The 21,016-nt window shown below is 45.1% G+C and overlaps 1 protein-coding gene across 2 annotated transcripts in view; it reads right to left on the reverse strand.

Annotated features, from left to right (window-relative positions):
• The window catches only part of RANBP9 (RAN binding protein 9), an 87,926-nt gene extending 84,174 nt beyond the window's left edge, over positions 1-3,752 (reverse strand). Inside the window, exon 1 of one of the 2 annotated variants that reach the window (XM_056521193.1) lies at positions 3,456-3,752. In XM_056521193.1, coding sequence (XP_056377168.1) covers positions 3,456-3,603 — 148 coding nt within the window. In that variant the 5' untranslated portion in view covers positions 3,604-3,752. The remainder of the gene's footprint in view (positions 1-3,455) is intronic. The other variant, XM_056521192.1, reaches the window with a different exon arrangement.
• Between the last annotated feature and the right edge of the window lie 17,264 nt (positions 3,753-21,016).

The following is a 21,016-nucleotide window of genomic DNA, read 5'->3' on the forward strand; positions in this document are numbered from 1 at the left end:
CGCGGCGCCAAGCTTTCCAGGGGGATTCCGCGGCGCCAAGCTTTCCAGGGGGATTCCGCAGCGCCAAGCTTTCCAGGGGGATTCCGCGGCGCCAAGCTTTCCAGGGAGATTCCGCGGCGCCAAGCTTTCCAGGGGGATTCTGCAGCGCCAGAATTTTCAAGTGGAAATTCTGGAGTGTGAACCTAGCCTAAAAGGAAAAACTGGAAAACTGTAAATGACTTCTATATAAAAAATCTTAATCCTTCTGGTACTTACCAGCTGCTATATGTCCCACAGGAAGTTCTTTTCATTTTGAATTTCCTTCCGGCCTGACCACAGTGCTCTCTGCTGACACCTCTGTCCATATCAGGAATTGTCCAAAGCAGGAGAAAATCCCCATAGCAAACCTATCCCGCTCTGGACAGTTCCTGACATGGACAGAGGTGTCAGCAGAGAGCACTGTGGTCAGACAGAAAGGAAATCCAAAAAAGAAAAGAACTTCCCGTCGAGCATATAGCAGCTGATAAGTACTGGGAGGATTAAGATTTTTAAGTAGAAGTAATTTACTAAATCTGTTTAACTTTCTGGCATCAGTTGATTTAAAAAATGTTTTCCAGAGGAGAATCCCTTTAACATGAATTTAGGATGAAAACTGTTTCTTTCTAAGGTTGACTTGGCATGACATTGTATTATCGGGCAGTATTTTTAACTAAAAACAAAAAGTGGGTTAAAAGGACACAAGAGGTGCAGATCTTTCCATTATAGTTTTTCTATGTGTGACCCCAACTTAAATTTGATCTGTCTACACAAATAAGATGCCATTTTTTTTTCTATTTAGAAACCATAAAACTTAATAATATTATAGTTAATAAATAATATTAACTATTAATTATTACTACTATTAAAATAAACTTTTGTCGTCTTTGAGACAGTGCATATAGGTTAGTGGTCTCCAGACCGCCAGATTTTACAAAACTACAACTCCCAGCATGCCCGGACAGCCGTTGGCTGTCCGGGCATGCTGGGAGTTGTAGTTTTGCAACATCTGGATGTCCTCAGTTTGGAGACCACAGATATAGGCAATTTACACATTACGACCACGGAAAAAAAATTGAACAGCGAAAAGCTGGATGGCATCAAATCACCAAAGCATGTAAACCCTAAGCTAGTCACTGCGGCGGTAGGCTATTATTATAGGGCTGCCCTACATCAGACCGTGCCAGCATCCATCATGGGCCGCTCCAATAGGATTCAAATGGCCGTGTAATCTTACTATTAGGTGACCTCCAAAAGCCTCTATTGACCTGCCATAACCCCAGGCCGGGTCTTGATTCACAAGTGGTGGGTTCACCGGCCTAGCAATATCTGAGCTCTCGGCATCACGGCTACTAAATCTGTCCCTGACCCTAAACCCAGGAGCTATAAGGCCATAGCGCTCTGCTGCAAAGACAGCACTACCACTGCAGCTGTCTCCCCCCCCCCCCCCCCCCCTTATGATACAAGTGACATCACACCTATACGTTCACATACACACAGAAGAAAACACCGGCTCCATATGGGGATTTTATCACCTATGCGTCCGTTCAGACACTGAGAAAACATCTCTATCTGCTTAAGTGGAATTAAAGGCCAAGCCTACAAACATATGCGAGTCAGATGTATGATGACAGATGATATGGGGGGGCCGAGCCCAGAAGGGGGGGTTGGTGGATTATCTTTAGTTTTGGATAGTGACACAGCAAATCTGCCCTAACACACGTGATTGTGTAATGTGCACAGGGGTCAATAGACACTAGTCCTGCTGTGATGTGGTGCGGCCTCTAGAACCTTTCTTTACCCGCTGGGATCACACAATGAAAATGGTGTTTAGTGCAAAAAATTGTCTTTACAACAAAGCCTGTGTGTGTGTGTGTGTGTGTGAATGAGGCCCTAAAACTTCCCTGCCTTCCCCTGTGAATAGGCTTACACAATAACCATCCCACCAGCAGACATGTCATGGGGGGCTGAGAGCAAATATTGTTTGGGGGACTGATCTGTTTAAGGATCGGATCATGTACAAAACAAGATGACAGATATGACAGTAAACAGGAGAGCGTCCTCAGCTGGGCCTAGGAAGGGATATGACAATGATGGGGGTGGTAGTGGTGAGGAGGAGGATGGGGGTGGTAGTGGTGAGGAGGAGGATGGGGGTGAGGATGATGGGGGTTAGCTGTGAGGATGATGATGGTGGTGAGGATGATGGGGGTTAGCTGAGGATGATGGGGGTTAGCTGTGAGGATGATGGGGGTTAGCTGAGGATGATGATGGTGGTGAGGATGATGATGGTGGTGAGGATGATGATGGTGGTGAGCTGTGAGGATGATGATGGTGTAAGAATGATGGGGGTTAGCTGTGAGGATGATGGGGGTTAGCTGTGAGGATGATGATGGTGTGAGGATGATGGGGGTTAGCTGTGAGGATGATGATGGTGTAAGAATGATGGGGGATAGCTGTGAGGATGATGATGGTGTGAGGATGATGGGGGTTAGCTGTGAGGATGATGGGGGTTAGCTGTGGGGATGATGGGGGTTAGCTGTGGGGATGATGGGGGTTAGCTGTGAGGAGGATGGGGGTTAGCTGTGGGGAGGATGGGGGTTAGCTGTGGGGAGGATGGGGGTTAGCTGTGGGGAGGATGGGGGTTAGCTGTGGGGAGGATGGGGGTTAGCTGTGGGGAGGATGGGGGTTAGCTGTGGGGAGGATGGGGGTTAGCTGTGGGGAGGATGGGGGTTAGCTGTGGGGAGGATGGGGGTTAGCTGTGGGGATGATGGGGGTTAGCTGTGGGGATGATGGGGGTTAGCTGTGGGGATGATGGGGGTTAGCTGTGGGGATGATGGGGGTTAGCTGTGGGGATGATGGGGGTTAGCTGTGGGGATGATGGGGGTTAGCTGTGAGGATGATGGGGGTTAGCTGTGAGGATGATGGGGGTTAGCTGTGAGGATGATGGGGGTTAGCTGTGAGGATGATGGGGGTTAGCTGTGAGGATGATGGGGGTTAGCTGTGAGGATGATGGGGGTTAGCTGTGAGGATGATGGGGGTTAGCTGTGAGGATGATGGGGGTTAGCTGTGAGGATGATGGGGGTTAGCTGTGAGGATGATGGGGGTTAGCTGCGAGTCACTGCAGGAGTTATAGGCTGTCAGCTTCAAAAACAACCCATCCCCCTCCCTGCTTTATGATCCGCCAGCCAAAGGGTTCCCTAAGAAACGCTCGTGTAACAACACGTATGTGTACAGGGCCCGGGCCTCCATTGTTGTGTACAGCTGACTATACTGCTCCTAGGTGCCAGACGTGATCCTAGTAAACACAAGCCCCCCCTATATCAATCCAGCCCCCCTCCCCCAAAAAATTATGTTCTGTCTATAAACCCCCGTATAACCAGCAAGGGATCCCTCGAATCCCCCCTCCTGTCAGACACCCGTTCCCCCGGTACCGTACTGACCTTTGTAGTGGACCCGCAGGTTTCCGTGGGACAGGCCCAGGTAGCTGCATTTGTCCCGGGGGCTCCAGGCTCGGGGTGGCGGGTCCCGGGGGAGGAGAAGTCCCGGGGATCCCCCGACTACAGGGGCGAGCAGAGGAGGAGACGACATGAGACACAACAACACAACAAGACACAACCACACGGGGGCCGAGCGGAGCACATAACACAGCACAGGAAGCGGGAGGAGCCGCCCACAGGACGCACAGTGAGTGTGTGACACATCCACGGGCGTGAGGTCACACTGCTGCCCCCCTATAGGAGGAGACAGCCGCCTGACAGGCCACTCATTAACCACACCTGCAGGGACACTAAGGCGATGTTCACACATCAGCGATTTCACTATAGGGTTTAAGATACAAACTGCAGTAGAAATGCAAGGCTGACCCTCAAATTTCTGCTGGAGCCCCCCCATTGTCATTTATTGGGGCACATCCTTGACTTTTCTGGACAGTGGTATTTGTTAACCGGTGTGCCTCCAGCTGTGGCAAAACTACACCTGGAGGCGTCCTGGTAGGGAAACTCTGTTTAGAAAAATAAGCAGGCAACAGGGCGCAGTTTTTAAAAAAACACCATTTGTTTGCATCGGAATGAGAGGGGTTTTTCTAGCAGTTTTTTATTTTTTTAATCCATACTCGCCACGCTGCTCGCCACATCCTAGTCACATCCTGGCTGTAGCCGCTGAGGCTACAGTTAACGTTGCGTTTTTTAGTATCAGTTCCACTGTTTCCGTTACAGCCCATTTATATCTGTGGTCAACCAAGGTTTTGGGTACACCGGAAGAAAACAGGATATGGGTTGAATTCTTTTTCTGTTTTTAATAATGTAAGTCAATGGGAAAGGGTGGCATACAGCAGCAACTGTTTTTATAGGCTGTTCACATATAGGTTTTTACCTACAAAATGTATGTGTTAGGGTGCATTCACAGCACGATTTGGGCATACCCCAACCGGATCTGGCGGGAGAATTAAAAGAAAAAAGCAGCTGCTGCGGTATCCCCACCAGACCCGTGCCATACCCCATTCATTTAAATGAGCAGTATCAGTTTTTTTTACCGGACTCGAACCGCAGCAGATCACGATTTTCAGTTCCGCAACAAAAACTGATACGGTCCAAAATGAGCCGAATGGGGTCACTAGCTGACTCTGTCCGGCTCATTGAAATGAATAGGGTACGGCGGGGATATGGCAGCAGTCGGTTTTTAAATTTTCCCGCTGGATCTGGCTGCTGTATGCCCAAATCGTGGTGTAAATGCAGCCTCAAATGGAAATAAAAACACAGCGTGGACATACCCAAAGCAGGGACTGGCCAAGGCCTGGATTGGCTGCAGGAGCACTTCCACAGGTCGGGAGGAGAGCAAAAATGGTCAGCATGGTTGTCGGGTCACTGCTATTGAGTACAATGAAATTATATATATATATATATATATATATATATATATATATATATATATATATATATATGACAGATAGACGATTGCTAATAGTAAGGCCAGGTTCGCATCTCAGAACATTAGTGACGTTGGGGGAGATTTATCAAAACCTGTGTAGAGGAAAAGTTGACCAGTTGCCCATGGCAACCAATCAGATCACTTCTTTTATTTTTAAAGAGGCCTGTTAAAAATTAAAGAAGCTATCTGATTGGTTGCTGTGGGCAACTAGTCAACTTTTCCTCTTCACAGGTTTTGATAAATCTCCACTATTGTTTTTCCAAGCGCATTAATACAAACTTTGAAATGACAGGTACACTTCCACATACCAGAAAGGTGACACCTGGGATCCCACTGCAGAGCGTACAGGGACTACAGCACTCAGACGCAGACTAAAGATTTACATCAAGTGACTCTTTCTCCTTTTCTTCTCTCCTCAGCACAGATCGCCATGAAGACTTCTTCAGCTATGTCTCACCTACTGCCACATGCTGTGTCTCCTGAGTAGAATACTTAAACATATCGAGCCCTGAATACAATACTGCCACGTGCTGTGTCCAAAATCAAATAATTATACAACCATACCAGCTTAAACAATGAATGATGCAACTATATGGCCTCTTTAAAGGGGTACTGCAGTGCTTACACATCTTATCCCCTATCCAAAGGATAGGGGATAAGATGCCTGATCGCGGGAGTCCCACAGCTGGGGACGCCCGGGATCATGTACGGGACACCCCATTTGTAATCAGTCCCCGGAGCGTGTTCGCTTCGGGTCTGATTATGGTCGACCGCACGGCCGGCGGCGTATGACGTCACGCCTCCGCCCCCGTGTGACTTCACGCTCCGCCCCTCAATGCAAGCTTACGGGAGGGGACGTGATAGCTATCACGCCCCCTCCTGTAGGCTTGCATTGAGGGCGGAGCGTGACGTCACACGCCACCGGCCCTGCGGTCGCCGGTAATCAGACCGGACTGATTACAAACGGGGTGCCCCGTGCATGATCCGGGGCGTCCCCAGCTGTGGGACTCCCGCGATCAGGCATCTTATCCCCTATCCTTTGGCTAGGGGATAAGATGTGTAAGCACCGGATTACACCCTTTAAGAATGATGCTACTGTACCCCCACAAATAATTAATTATGCCAATTATGCTCTGTGCACAGAAGTTTTGATTTCTGTGTCCGCGCAAAGAATTAACACGTTCATTCTTTGTGCGGAGACTGCGCGGAATGCATAGCCGTCTATGAGATTATGCCCCTCAGTGTCTGGAATATCCGCACGGAGATTCTCTGTGCGGACATTCCGGCGTGTGAACATAGCCTTAGGGTATGTTCCCACTAAGGATATGTAGCTGAATCCCCACTCACGGAATTCAGCAAGCGGAGATTCAGCCTGGCAGCAGCAGTAGGGCTGTGCGGCGCTGCGCCGTCACCATTGACGGCTATGCAGTGCTCGCGGACTTCTGTGCAAAGAATGAACATGTTGTGTTGGCATCTTATATACACTGACACAGTTGCATTCCAGAAATACAGATTCTTCCACTCGTTAGTTCCCTGAACTGGCAAGGTGGTGGATGCTCCTGTGGCAGGGGGGCCTTAGGGCTCCTTGAACTATTGGGCTCAGTCGCAATTGCAAATTCTGTGACCCCTATGGTTAGGACAAAAAGGGGGCCTAATTATAGTGCGGGGACATAATTATTGTGTTGGAACATTAAAGGGCCTAATTACTGTTGGGAGGCACAAAAGGGGTCTGAATACAGTTGGCATGCAAAAAAATGGGGGCTTGTTTAAAGAGTACCTCTCATGATCTTGTTAAATTTTATATTCCTCCCAGTTCACTGCCCCCATTATGATAAACCACCCTCGGCCTTTATTTATTATTTTTTTTTAGTTTTCTACCTTGATATTGCTCTGTATTTTCTGTTCAGTCTCGTCAGATTCACAGACTGGTAAGGGGCATTACCCGGCAGGTGTGACATCATCTGAAGCCATACATGGGAGAACTTCCTCCCTCACTCTGCTACACACAGCCCAGAACAGTTCAGTGTGTGAGATGAGCTATGATTGGATAAAACTGCCCCCCCCCCCTCAGCACTTGTTGTGCCAAAACAAGGCTATTACTATTAGAGCTGCAGTGCCCATCCCCCACCTCTACACTGTTTGGACTCCAGACTGCATTTCCTGATTTTGGACACAAATAAAACATAGGAAACATCATTGTAAAAAACAAAGTACGTTAGAAAATTTTAATGACGGTGCCCATTTAAGACCACTAAAGTGTGCTTACTGCAGTCTGTAGAGGCAAAATGGATGAATAAAAACTGAGACACAAAAGGGGACCTTCCTGCTGAGTAAGGCACAAATGAAGGGTATAATTTCTGTGTGAAAGCACAAATGGTAAGGCCTTACTACAGTGTGTAGGCACAAATAGGGCTGTACTACTTTGTGGGGCCTAAAAAGACCACTATTCCTATGTGGGGTATTATTACCCATTAGGGCACTATAAATGAGCAGTTTGTATACAGCATCACATCTCTGCAGCCTATAATCGTATGGGGGGATTACAGTAAAAAGACAGGTTATCAAGCTTGGGGTCATTTAGTTTGGAGAACAGACATCTTAGGGGAGATTTGATCACAATGTACAAATACAGTAGGGCAAAAAAGTATTTAGTCAGCCACCAATTGTGCAAGTTCTCCCACTTAGTCATTATATCTCTCATTGTTGAGGTATACCTATGTATATCACTATGGCCAAGACACCAGAAACAAAATTGTAGACCTGCACCAGGCTGGGAAGACTGAATCTGCAATAGGCAAGCAGCTTGGCGTGAAGAAATCAACTGTGGGAGCAATTAATAGAAAATGGAAGACATACAAGACCACTGATAATCTCCCTCAATCTGGGGCTCCACGCAAGATCTCACCGAGTGGTGTCAAAATGATCACAAGAACGGTGAGCAAAAATCCCAGAACCACATGGGGGGACCTAGTGAATGACCTGCAGAGAGCTGGGACCAAAGTAATAAAGGCTACCATCAGTAACACACTACACTGCCAGGGACTCAAATCATGCAGTGGCAGACGTGTCCCCCTGCTTAAGCCAGTACATGTCTGGGCCCATCTAATGTTTGCTAGAGAGCATTTGTATGATCCAGAAGAGGATTGGGAGAATGTCATATCGTCAGATGAAACCAAAGTAGAACATTTTGGTAAAAACTCAACTTGTCATGTTTGGAGGAGAAAGAATGCTGAGTTGCATCCAAAGAACACCATACCCACTGTGAGGCATGGGGGTGGAAACATCATGGTTTCGGGCTGTTTTTCTGCTAAGGGACCAGGACGACTGATCCGTGTAAAGGAAAGAATGAGGTCATTATCGTGAGATTTTGAGTGAAAACCTCCTTCCATCAGCAAGGGCATTGAAGAAGAAACGTGGCTGGGTCTTTCAGCATGACAATGATCCCAAACACACCGCGCGGGCAACGAAGGAGTGGCTTCGTAATAAGTGTTTCAAGGTCCTGGAGTGGCCTAGCCAGTCTCCAGATCTCAACAACATAGAAAACCTTTGGACAGCCCCAAAAAATCACTTCTCTAGAGGAGATCTGCATGAAGGAATGGGCCAAAATACCACCAACAGTGTGTTAAAACCTTGTGAAGACTTACAGAAAATGTTTGACCTCTTTCATTGCCAACAAAGGGTATATAACAAAGTATCGAGATTAACTTTTGTTATTGACCAAATACTTATTTTCCATCATAATTTGCTAATAAATTGTTTAAAAATCAGACAATGTGATTTTATGGATTTTTTTTCTCATTATGTCTGTCATGGTGTATACCTTTGATGAAAATTACAGGCCTCTCATCTTTTTAAGTGGGAGAACTTGCACAATTGGTGGCTGACTAAATACTTTTTTGCCCCACTGTATATGAGTGGACAGTGTCTTTCTAGTGATCTTTTTATACCTAGGCCGGTAACCATGACAAGGGGGCATCCTCTACATCTAGAGGAAAGAAGCTTCCACCATCATTACAGAGATTCTTTACTGTAAGAGCAGTGAGACTATGGAACTCTCTGCCACATGATGTTGTGTCTGACTCCATAAACAAGTTCAAGGGGGGCCTGGATGTTTTTCTAGAAAATATAATATTTCAGGTTATGGATACTAGATTTATGGGGATAGAACGTTAATCCAGGGATTTATTCTGTCATATTGGAGTCAGGATGGAATTTTTCCTCAGTCATGGGCCAATTGGTTTCAGCCTCATGTTTTTTTGTTTTTTTTTGCCTTCCTTTGGGTTTTAGGTTAAACTCAATGGACTCTTGTCTGTTTTTTCAACATTACAAACTATGAGGGAGATTTATCAAAATCTGTCCAGAGGAAAACTTGCCCAGTTGCCCATAGCAACCAATCAACTGCTTCTTAATTTTTTACAGGCTTTCTTAAAAATGAAAGAAGCAATCTGGTTGCTATGGGCAACTGGGCAAGTTTTCCTCTGGACAGGTTTTGATAAATCTCCCTCATAGTTTGTAATGTTGAAAAAAAATGTATTGAAGGAGATTTATCATTCTTTTCCAATGTATTGCTTTTATATTAAAAATGTTTTTTAACTTACTTTTGCTTACATGCTATTTATCAAATAGTCGCACAACCTTGATAAATAAATCACATGTAAGCAAAACCTGGGAACCCCGCTTACAAAAGCATTTTTTAAAGCAGAAAATGTTTCCCTTATGTTAATAGCAGAAGTTCTTTATCTACCCTTTATTACCAGTAGCGTTGTTAGGACACAGGGTTTTTCAGTTTTAGCATTTTCGTTTTTATCCTCATCACCTTCTAAAAATCATAACACCTTTGTGGGGCAAAATTGAAAAAAAAACAAAAACGCCATTTTGTGAATTTTGGGGGCTTCCAATTCTATGGAGTACACTTTTTGGTAAAAAAAATGACACGATATCTTTATTCTGTAGGTCCATACGGTTACAAGGATACCTAATTTATATAGGTTTTATTTTATTTTACTACTTTAAAAAAATTATGCACTTACATGCACCAAAATTAGTATGTGTAAAATTGTCATCTTCTGACCTCTATTACTTTTTTTATTTTTCCATATATGGCGATATATGAGGGCTAATTTTTTTGCACCATGATCAGAAGTTTTTATCGGTACCATTTTTGTTTTGATGGGAATTTTTGATCCCCTTTTATACATTTTTTTTAGGGTATACCAAGTGACCAAAAAAACGCAATTTTAGACTTTTGAATTTTTTTTACGTGTACGCCATTGACCGTGCGGTTTAATTAACATTATATTTTCATAGTTCGGACATTTTACGCATGCAGCAATACCACATGTTTATTTTTATTTACATTTTTTTTAAATGGGAAAAGGGGTGTGATTTAAACTTTTATTAGGAAAGGGGTTAAATCACATTTACTAACTATTTTTTTTACACTTTTTTTTGCAATGTGATAGCCCCCATAGGGGACTATAACTTGCAATACCTTGATTGCAGACACTGATCTATGCAAAGCCATAGCATTGCATTGATCAGTGTTATCGGTGCTCTGCTGCTCCAGCCTGGATCTTAGGCACGGAGCAGCAGAGTGACGACCGGACGGCGGGAGACAAGGTAAGAAGCCTCCCGCTGTCCTCTCAGCTGTTCAGGATGCCGCAATTTCACAGCGGCAGTCCCGAACAGCCCACTGAGCTAACCGGCAACGATTTTCTCCCGTTTTAGATGCCGCGGTCAACTTTGATTGTGGCGTCTAAATGGTTAATACTGGACATCAGCCCGATCGGCGATGTCCGGTATTAGCCGCAGGTCCTGGCTGCTGATAGCAACTGGGACCTGCCAGGTCTGAAGTGCGCTCAGCTCTTGAGCGTGCTTCACATAACCGGAGCCGGCCACGAGCGTAAGTTTACATTTGAGGTCGTTAAGGGGTTAAAATTAATAGTTATTAGTTATATAATAAATGTTTTCTATAATTAACATTAACATTAATGTAGTAGCTTTGTTTCCTGAGGCAGAAAAAGAACAGTTGTTAAAGTGGGTGTTGATTTCCTTTTCTGCAGAGGTATGCACTTTCTGTAAGCCAGGTTGGACCTGGAATACATAAGCGACTTTTAAATGGAGATGCGACTGTTTTCCCTCATAAATAGCGACTATCACATTTGATAAATACATGACCACTGCAAAGTAAAAAAAAAATTACTACGTGAGCAGATTTCAGAAATTTCAGTGCTTTGGAATAAGCAAAAATTAAAAAGTTGCAGCATGTATAGAAAAGTCGCACAAAAAAATCTACTATGGAGCTTGATAAATCTCCTTCATTATTTCACTCTCAAGCCCCAGGGATGACTGGCTGCCTCTGTAAATCTCACTCTATTGCCGAGTCGGTAACAAAATGCTTAGTCTTCCGCGCACAGTGCTGCACTGTGTTTGACAGGTAAATAAATATTGTGCTTACCACCTAACTACCCAAACACCCACCTACCAACCCACCTAACTACCTAAACACCCACCAACCTACCTTTTCACCTAATTACCTAAATGCTAGGGATCGATCGATTATCAGTTTGGCCGATATTCACGATTTTGGGCATTATCGGTATCGGCAATTACCTTGCCGATAATCCGATAATGCCCCGACCCCCGCACCGCCCCCACCGTGCCGCACCACCCACCGCACTGCGACCTCCCCCCCACCGACCTACCGCACCGCGCCCCACCCCCCACTGCCTGTCCGGGGGTCCTCCTGAGTCCTATCCCCGCCACCGCTACTGCCCCCCACGCCGCACCGCATTGCGCCCACCACCACCGCACCGTGCCGCACCCCCCACGCGCCGTCCCGGCCCCATTGCCTCCCCCATCCCCGGTTTTATGATTACCTGTTCCCGGGGCCGGGGTCCACGCGACTTCTGGCTCCTACTGTGTCCTGTGTTACGTTGTGCGCTGCGCAATGATGAGTGACATCCTCAACGCTACGTCACCGTCAGTGTGCACAGTGACAGCTCAGGAGAACGCCACTGGATCCAGATGTAACGTGGACCCCGGGAACAGGTAATTATAAAACCGGGGATGGGGGAGGCAATGGGGCCGGGACGGCGCGTGGGGGGTGCGGCACGGTGCGGTGGTGGTGGGCGCAATGCGGTGCGGCGTGGGGGGGGGGGGCAGTCGCGGTGGCGGTGATAGGACTCAGGAGGACCCCCGGACAGGCAGTGGGAGAGAAGCGGGTGGTGGCGGTGGACTATGGCACCGCAAAAGCCGCTGCAGTTCATTGATTTAAAGCAATCAATGATCTGCAGTGGTGTTTTGGGCGCGGTGGGGGGGTGCATCGCGGTGGTGGGGGGCACAATGAGGTGCGGCATAGGGGGGGGGGCAGTCGCGGGGGCGGTGATAGGACTCAGGAGGACCCCCGGACAGGCAGTGGGAGAGAAGCGGGTGGTGGCGGTGGACTATGGCACCGCAAAAGTCGCTGCAGTTCATTGATTTGAAGCGATCAATGATCTGCAGCGGTGTTTCGGGGGGATAAATAGCCGTTAACTTATACCGGAATATCGGTATAACTTATCGGCTATCGACCCTAACCTACACAGATTATCGTATTGACCCTAAAAAAATCGATATCGGTCGATCCTTTCTTAACACCCACTCACCTAAATACCCATCCAACCAACTACTTCTACCTACCTAAAGATGTATTTTTGTATTGGGGAGGCTACCTACCTGAGGATATATTGGGGAGATTTATCAAAACCCGTGAAGAAGAGTGTCACAATTTCCCATGGCAAAATGAAAGAAGCAATCTGAATGGTTGCCATGGGCAACTGCACCACCTTTCCTCCAAACAGGCTTTGATAAATCTCCCCCTTTGTGCCTATGGGGAAAGGCTACCTAATAAAAGAACTTACTATAGTTTGGGTTATTTTGCAGAAACATTTTTTTTCATAAACAATATATCCAGACTGTAAAATAAAACAAAATAAGCTTCTACTTACCTCCCTCACACTCTCCGGTATCGGCACCACAATCTCCCTAACACTCCACTTCCCAAAGCAGGAGATGTGACTTTGCATCAACATGGCATCTGCAGCTTAGGGAAGTGAGGTGATTGAGACCGCAGTGCCAATACTGAATGCTACAAGGCAGGTAATTAGTACCTTTTTTGACATTTATATTACATATTATTACCGGTTTTTCCTACCTAATCCTTGTCGGGGGGGGGGGGGGGGGGGTGGGGCGACCAACATTGGAGAAAGTACTTGTCCCATCCTCATATCCAATCCTCATATCCAGTCCTCATATCCCAACTTCATATCCCCACCTCACATCCCACCCTCATATCCCATCTTCATATCCTGTAAATCCATAAAATTACATTGCAAATTATGGTGGAAGATAAGTATTTGGTCAATAACAAAAGTTTAACTCAATACTTTGTTATACACCCTTTGTTGGCAATGACAGAGGTCAAACGTTTTCTGTAAGTCTTCACAAGGTTTTCACACACTGTTGCTGGTATTTTGGCACATTCCTCCATGGAGATGTCCTGTAGAGCAGTGATGTTTTGGGGCTGTCGCTGGGCAACAACTCCATCCAAAGGTTTTCTAAGGGGTTGAGATTTGGAGACTGGCTAGGCTACGCCAGGACCTTGTAATGCTTCTCTAAAAGCAACTCCTTCGTTGCCCGGGCGGTGTGTTTGGGATCATTGTCATGCTGAAAGACCCAGCCACATTTCATCTTCAATGCCCCTGCTGATGGAAGGAGGTTTTCACTCAAAATCTCACAATTCATTCTTTCCTTTACACGGATCAGTCGTCCTGGTTCCTTAGCAGAAAAACAGCCCCAAAGCATAGTGTTCCCCCCCCCCCCCCCATGTTTCACAGCAGGTATGGCGTTCTTTGGATGCAACCCCGCATTCTTTCTCCTCCAAACACAACGAGTTGAGTTTTTACCGAAATGTTCAACTTTGGTTTCATCTGACCATATGACATTCTCCCAATACTCTTCTAGATCATCCAAATGCTCTCTAGCAAACTTCAGACAGGCCCGGACATGTACTGGCTTAAGCAGGGGTACATGTTGAGCACTGCATGATTTGAGTCCCTGGCACTGTAGTGTGTTACTGATGGTAGCCTTTATTACTTTGGTCCCAGCTCTCTGCAGGTCATTCACTAGGTCCCCCCGTGTGGTTCTGGGATTTTTGCTTGTGATCATTTTGACACCATGGGGTGAGATCTTTCGTGGAGCCCCAGATCAAGGGAGATTATCAGTGGTCTTGTATGTCTTCCATTTTCTAATAATTGTTCCCACAGTTGATTTCTGCTTGCTGCTTGCCTATTGCAGATTCAGTCTTCCCAGCCTAGTGCAGGTCTACAATTTTGGGTGCCCTATGACAGCTCTTTGGTCTAGGCCATAGTGGAGTTTGGAGTGTGACTGTTTGAGATTGTAAACAGGTGTCTTTAATACTGATAACAAGTTCAAACAGGTGCCGTTAATGCAGGTAACAAGTGGAGTACAGAGGAGACTCTTAAAGAAGTTACAGGTCTGTGAAAGCCAGAAATCTTGCTTTTTTGTAGGTGACCAAATATTTCTTTTCCACCATAATTTGCAAATAAATTCTTTAAAAATCAGACAATGTGATTTTATGGATTTTTCCCCCTCATTATGTCTCTCATGGTTGAGGTATACCTATGATGGAAACTTACACAATTGGTGGCTGACTAGATACTTTTTTGCCGCACTGTACACACATATGTTGAGTTTTATATATACAGTGGTCCCTTAACATACGATGGTAATTCGTTCCAAACGAGCCATCATTTGTCGAATCCATCGTATGTTGAGGAATTCCTGCAATGTAAAGTATAGGAAGCTGTACTTCCCTGTCCCCGCCGCTCCCGATGGTGACCCCGGGCCTCCGCTGGGCTCTCGTGGTCATCTCCGGTCCTCCGCTATCTTCTCCGGTCCTCCGCTGTCTTCCGCAAGGCCTTACTGGGCCTGCGTAGCGACGTCATTACGCTGCTGCATACGCCATTCATATTGGATGACGTGCGCAGCAGCGTATTGACGTAATCGGAGAGGGCTGAGAAGACACCGGAAGACCAGCGCTGGACCCGGAGGGCACCCTGGAGCATCATGGAGGGGTAAGTAATACTTACCGTACCACACGGGGAATATTAAGCTGCTATTCGGCAGCAGCTTAAGCATTTTGCGCTGCCGGATAGCACTTAATGCGATGGCCCCGACATAAAAAAGCATCGTATGTCGATGCTGACATCGACATGCGATGGCCTCTGAGAGGCCATCGTATGTCGATTTGATCATATGTCGGGGCCATCGTAGGTCGGGGGGTCACTGTATAGACATAGTTGCATATTACATATGTATAAAGACTACTACCTACATGTACATTTTGCGACTCTTAAACATCTGAAGTCGATCAAAAGTGGCTCTTATGTTGAGCGAGTTTGGCCACCCCTTGTATAGAGGATGGGAGCTAAAAAAAGTTAGAGAAGCATAAGATTTTTGTCTGCCTGATTTTGCAGAGATGAATCATAGTTGTCCGAATTCTTAATTGCAGTCAAGGCTGGAGGGAGAAAAAAAAGGAATGTGAACTAATAAAAAAAAAAAACACTCCTGTAGTTACTGAATGTAACTGCACTCTAATCACTTACACAGTCTACAGCAAGAACTAGAGCTGGTATCTACCACTATACCTTTACCACATGATAGTAATATTGGTTTTGGTACAGTGTTTTTCTCCAGTAACATCATGGAGATGATCTTCAATATGTGATGGTAATAAGTCTGAACAAACACTGCATAAGGAACACCTACTTAATATTGGGTTGGTCCATCCTTTTAGGCGATCAAGATCTTCTCAGACATTGGGGGGAGAAATTCCACAAGGTGGCAAATGTCCTTCTGCCCTGTTGTTCACTGGCATCCTAATGATGTTGTGTGTTCACAGGAATATTTAAATGAATATACAAAGTAAGTGAAATTAGGTAATACATTGCTCAAAAAAATAAAAGGAACACTAAGATAACACATCCTAGATCTGAATGAATGAACTAATCGTGTGAAATACTTAGGTCTTTACATAGTTGAATGTGCTGACAACAAAATCACACAAAAACGATCAATGGAAATCAAATTTATCAACCCATGGAGGTCTGGATATGGAGTCACACTCAAAATCAAAGAGTAAAACCAGACTACAGGCTGATCCAACTTTGATGTAATTAAAACAAGTCAAAATGAGGCTCAGTAGTGTGTGTGGCCTCCACGTGCCCGTATGACCTCCCTGCAATGCCTGGGCATGCTCCTGATGAGGTGGCAGATGGTCTCCTGAGGGATGTCCTCTTAGACTTGGACTAAAGCCTCCGCCAACTCCTGAACAGTATGTGGTGCAATGTGGCGTTGGTGGATGGAGCGAGACATGATGTCTAAGATGTGCTCAATCGGATTCAGGTCTGGGGAACGGGCGTGCCAGTCCATAGCATCAATGCCTTCCTCTTGCAGGAACTGCTGACACACTCCAGCCACATGAGGTCTAGCATTGTCTTGCATTAGGAGGAACCCAGGGCCAACTGCACCAGCATATGGTCTGAGGATCTCATCTCGGTACCTAATGACAGTCAGGTTACCTCTGACAAGAACATAGAGGGCTGTGCGGCACCCCAAAGAAATGCCACCCCACACCATTATTGACCCACCGCCAAACCGGTCATGCTGGAGGATGTTGCAGGCAGCAGACCGTTCTCCATGGCATCTACAGACTCTGTCACATGTGCTCAGTGTGAACCTGCTTTCATCTGTGAAGAGCAAAGGGTGCCAGTGGCGAATTTGCCAATCTTGGTGTTCTCTGGCAAATGCCAAACATCCTGCACTTTGTTGGGCTGTAAGCACAACCCCCACCTGTGGACGTCAGGCCCTCATAAAACCCTCATGGAGTCTGTTTCTGACCGTTTGAGTGGACACATGCACATTTGTGGCGTGCTGGAGGTCATTTTGGAGGGCTCTGGCAGTGCTCCTCCTGCTCCTTCTTGCACAAAGGCAGAGGCAGCGATCATGCTGCTGGGATGTTGCCCTCCTCCACATTTCCTGATGTACTGGCCTGTCTCCTGGTAGCGCCTCCATGCTCTGGACACTACGCTGACAGACACAGCAAACCTTCTTGCCACAGCTCACATTGATGTGCCATCCTGGATGAGCTGCACTTCCTGAGCCACTGGTGTGGGTTGTAGACTCCAACTCATGCTACCACTAGAGTGAAAGCACCGCCAGCATTCACAAGCGACCAAAACATCAGCCAGGAAGCATAGGAACTGACTTTATTGGGGGTGTCTTGCTGATTGCCTATAATTTCCATTTTTCCATTGGCACAAAAGCATGTGAAATTGATTGTCAATCAGTGTTGTTTCCTGAGTGTACAGTGTGATTTTACAGCAGTGTGATTGACTTGGAGTTACATTGTATTGGTTAAGTGTTCCCTTTATTTTTTGAGCAGTGTATATGACCACCAAACCCCGCCTCCAGTGAGTTTCTGTCCTTGTAAAACGTCTAACCACAGACACCTCAGGCACCATGGAGTGCTCATCTTCCCGAGGTGAAAGCCTATGGTGTATGGAAGCCCTGGGAAGACACTCTCCTATTGAATGTCAGGGAACTAACAGCTATATACTATGCTCCCTGTCACTTTGCCACCTACCTTGTCTGCAAGGCTGTAAGAATCTGGATAGCCAACATGTCAGTCTTCTTAGTAAACAAGCAGGGCACCAGATCGGAAGTTTGGAGGCGGGGGGCGCACGCCCAGGTGACTGTGATACATGGGCCCACCCTACCTTTACTGTGACCAATTGTATTCACAAGTCACATTTGCGGGTCACGTAATTACTAAATAGGGTCCACCTGTCTGCAAATTAATACAAATATTAAAACAAATATATCTGTTATGTGAAGGTTAGGGTTCCGTCTCATTGTACCCAGTATGTTCCCAGTGAGACCCCACATCCCTACCCCGGATGCTCCACTGGGTGGAGGCACTGCCGCACACATGTACCCCAGCTCCCAGATAGCGGAGGCTCAGGATCTGCCTGTCGGGCGTAGTGAGGTAGCTAGGGTAAGGGACCCCAGAGACACTAGGGGGCACTTCCAAAAACCTGCTACAATTAGAAGGAGTTTAACTCTGTGTCTCTAGCAACATGGATAGAGTTCTGCTGCTCCGTCTATCAATCATGGCCCTTTAAGAAAAAAAAAAAGTGTCTTTGCAGATGTCTGGGGACCGCCTTGGCACTGAATACATCCATCTCCTGTCAGTAAGTGCCTTATCACAGCCCTGCATGTGAGGAAGGGGAGGTGTATTTGTTTGCATGTGTGTTTTCCAATCAGGGTGCTTTCAATAGTTGCAAAACTACCACTCCCAGCATCCTCAGAGCGTTTGTCTGTCTGGGCATGCTGGGAGTTGGAGGCACCCTGGATGGGAAACACTGATATATACACCACACGTGAGGGATACATGAAGTACCCTGTTGGGCACCCCATCCTTTTTTTTTTGTTTTTGCACTTTCATTTTTTTCCTCCTTCAATTTTCCACCTACAGACCTATATGAGGGCTTGTTTATTGGCCCCAACCATTTTATTTTGTAGTTACATCGATCATTTCATCACAAATTCTACAGTGCAAAAAAAATAAAAATAAAAAGCCATTTTGATAATTTTTGGGGCTTCTGTTTCTACACATTGCAATTTCCAGTAAAATTACCTTATCTTTATTCTGTAGGTCTATACGATTACAGTGATGCCCGTATACAGGGATGGGTGAGGGTTATTTTTCGTGCTGTGATCTTTTAATTGGCACCATTTTTGTTTTCATGTGACTTTTTGATAACTTTTTATAAAAATGTTTTTTAAAAGGTATATAAAGCGACCAAAAATCAGCAATTCTACACTTATTTCTGGGTGTTTTTTTTATGTTTACGTCACTGACTGTGCATTTTAATTAACATATTTTGATTGTTTAGACTTTACACACGCAGCTATACCACATAAAATTATGTAAACAAAAATAAACTTATTTATAGCATTGGAAAACTTTTATTGGTTGGGGGGGGGGGGGGGGGGGGGGGGAATTACACACATTTATTCCCTGTGCCATCTCAATCTCCCCAAACATCCACTCCCATCCTCCAGCTTTATCTTTTAATTTGTCCTGCCTGTAAAAAGAACACATATGGAGGGGGCAGGTAGGCTGCAGGCTGTATATAGTATATACCAGTGTTTTCCATACAGTGTGCTTCCAGCTGTTACAAAACTACAATTGCCAGCATGCCCGGACAGTAAAAGGCTGTCCGGACATGCTGGGATTTGTAGTTTTGCAACAGCTGAAGGCTCCCTGTATGGAAAATCCCTCCCAATTTGAAATGTCCAAACTATTAAAATGTACTGTTAATTAAACCGCACGGTCAATGACAAAAACGTAAAAAAAAAAAAAAAAATACCAAAGTCCAGAATTGCATATTTTTGGTCACATATACCAGAAAAAAAATTTTTATTCATAAAAAGTGATCAAAAAGTTCCATCAACACAAAAATGATCCCGTATTGCTTTTTTTTTTAGGCGCGATTTAAGCGTGAAATTTCGCCGCATATGTATTACAGTCAGGTCCATAAATATTGGGACATCAACACAATTCTAGAATTTTTGGCTCTATACACAACCACAATGGATTTGAAATGAAACGAACAAGATGTACTTCAACTCCAGACTGTCAGCTTTAATTTGAGGGTATTAACATCCTAATCAGATGAACGGTGTAGGAATTACAACAGTTTGCATATGTGCCTCCCACTTGTTAAGGAACCAAAAGTAATGGGACAGAATAATAATCATAAATCAAACTTTAAATTTTTTATAATTGGTTGCAAATCCTTTGTCGTCAATTACAGCCTGAAGTCTGGAATGCATAGACATCACCAGAAATTGCTGGGTTTCATCCCTGGTGATGCTCTGCCAGGCCTCTACTGCAACGGTCTTCAGTTCCTGCTTGTTCTTGGGGCATGTTCCCCTTCAGTTTTGTCTTCAGTATGTAAAATGCATGCTCAATTGGATTCAGGTCAGGTGATTGACTTGGCCATTGCATAACATTCCACTTATTTCCCTTAACCCCTTAAAGGACCAGGGTATTTTACACCTTAGGACCAGAGCGTTTTTTGAACATCTGACCACTGTCACTTTAAACATTAATAACTCTGGAATGCTTTTAGTTATCATTCTGATTCAGATAGTTTTTTCATGACATTCTACTTTAACATGGTGGTAAATTTTTGCGTTAACTTGCATCCTTTCTTGGTGAAAAATCCCCAAATTTGATGAAAAAATTTAAAATTTTGCATTTTTCTAACTTTGAAGCTTTCTGCTTGTAAGGAAAATGGATATTCCAAATACATTTTTTTTTAATTCACATTTCCAATATGTCTACTTTATGTTTGCATCATATAATTGACAAGTTGACAAGACACCAGAGGGCTTCAAATTTCAGCAGCAATTTTCCAATTTTTCACAAAATTTTCAAACTCACTATTTTTCAGGGACCAGTTCAGGTTTGAAGTGGATTTGAAGGGTCTTCATATTAGAAATACTCCATAAAAGACCCCATTATAAAAACTGCACCCCCCAAAGTATTCAAAATAACATTCAGTCAGCATTTAAACCCTTTAGGTGTTTCATAGGAATAGCAGCAAAGTGAAGGAGAAAATTCACAATCTTCATTTTTTACACTTGCATGTTCTTGTAGACCCAATTTTAGAATTTTTACAAGGGGTAAAAGGAGAAACGTTTAATGAGTTCTGAAGCATTTTGCTGAATATGAGTAGATAATATTGCCCGAAACACTTCATAATTCATCCTGCTGCTTTTGTCAGCAGTCACATCATCAATAAATACAAGAGAAGCAGTTCCATTGGCAGCCATACATGCCCACTATGCCATGACACTACCACCACCATGCTTCACTGATGAGGTGGTATGCTCAGGATCATGAGCAGTTACTTTATACTTGTATTTGTAGCCCAATTTCTCT

The sequence above is a fragment of the Hyla sarda genome, chromosome 5, assembly GCF_029499605.1.
Source record: "Hyla sarda isolate aHylSar1 chromosome 5, aHylSar1.hap1, whole genome shotgun sequence".
Lineage (NCBI taxonomy): Eukaryota > Metazoa > Chordata > Amphibia > Anura > Hylidae > Hyla > Hyla sarda.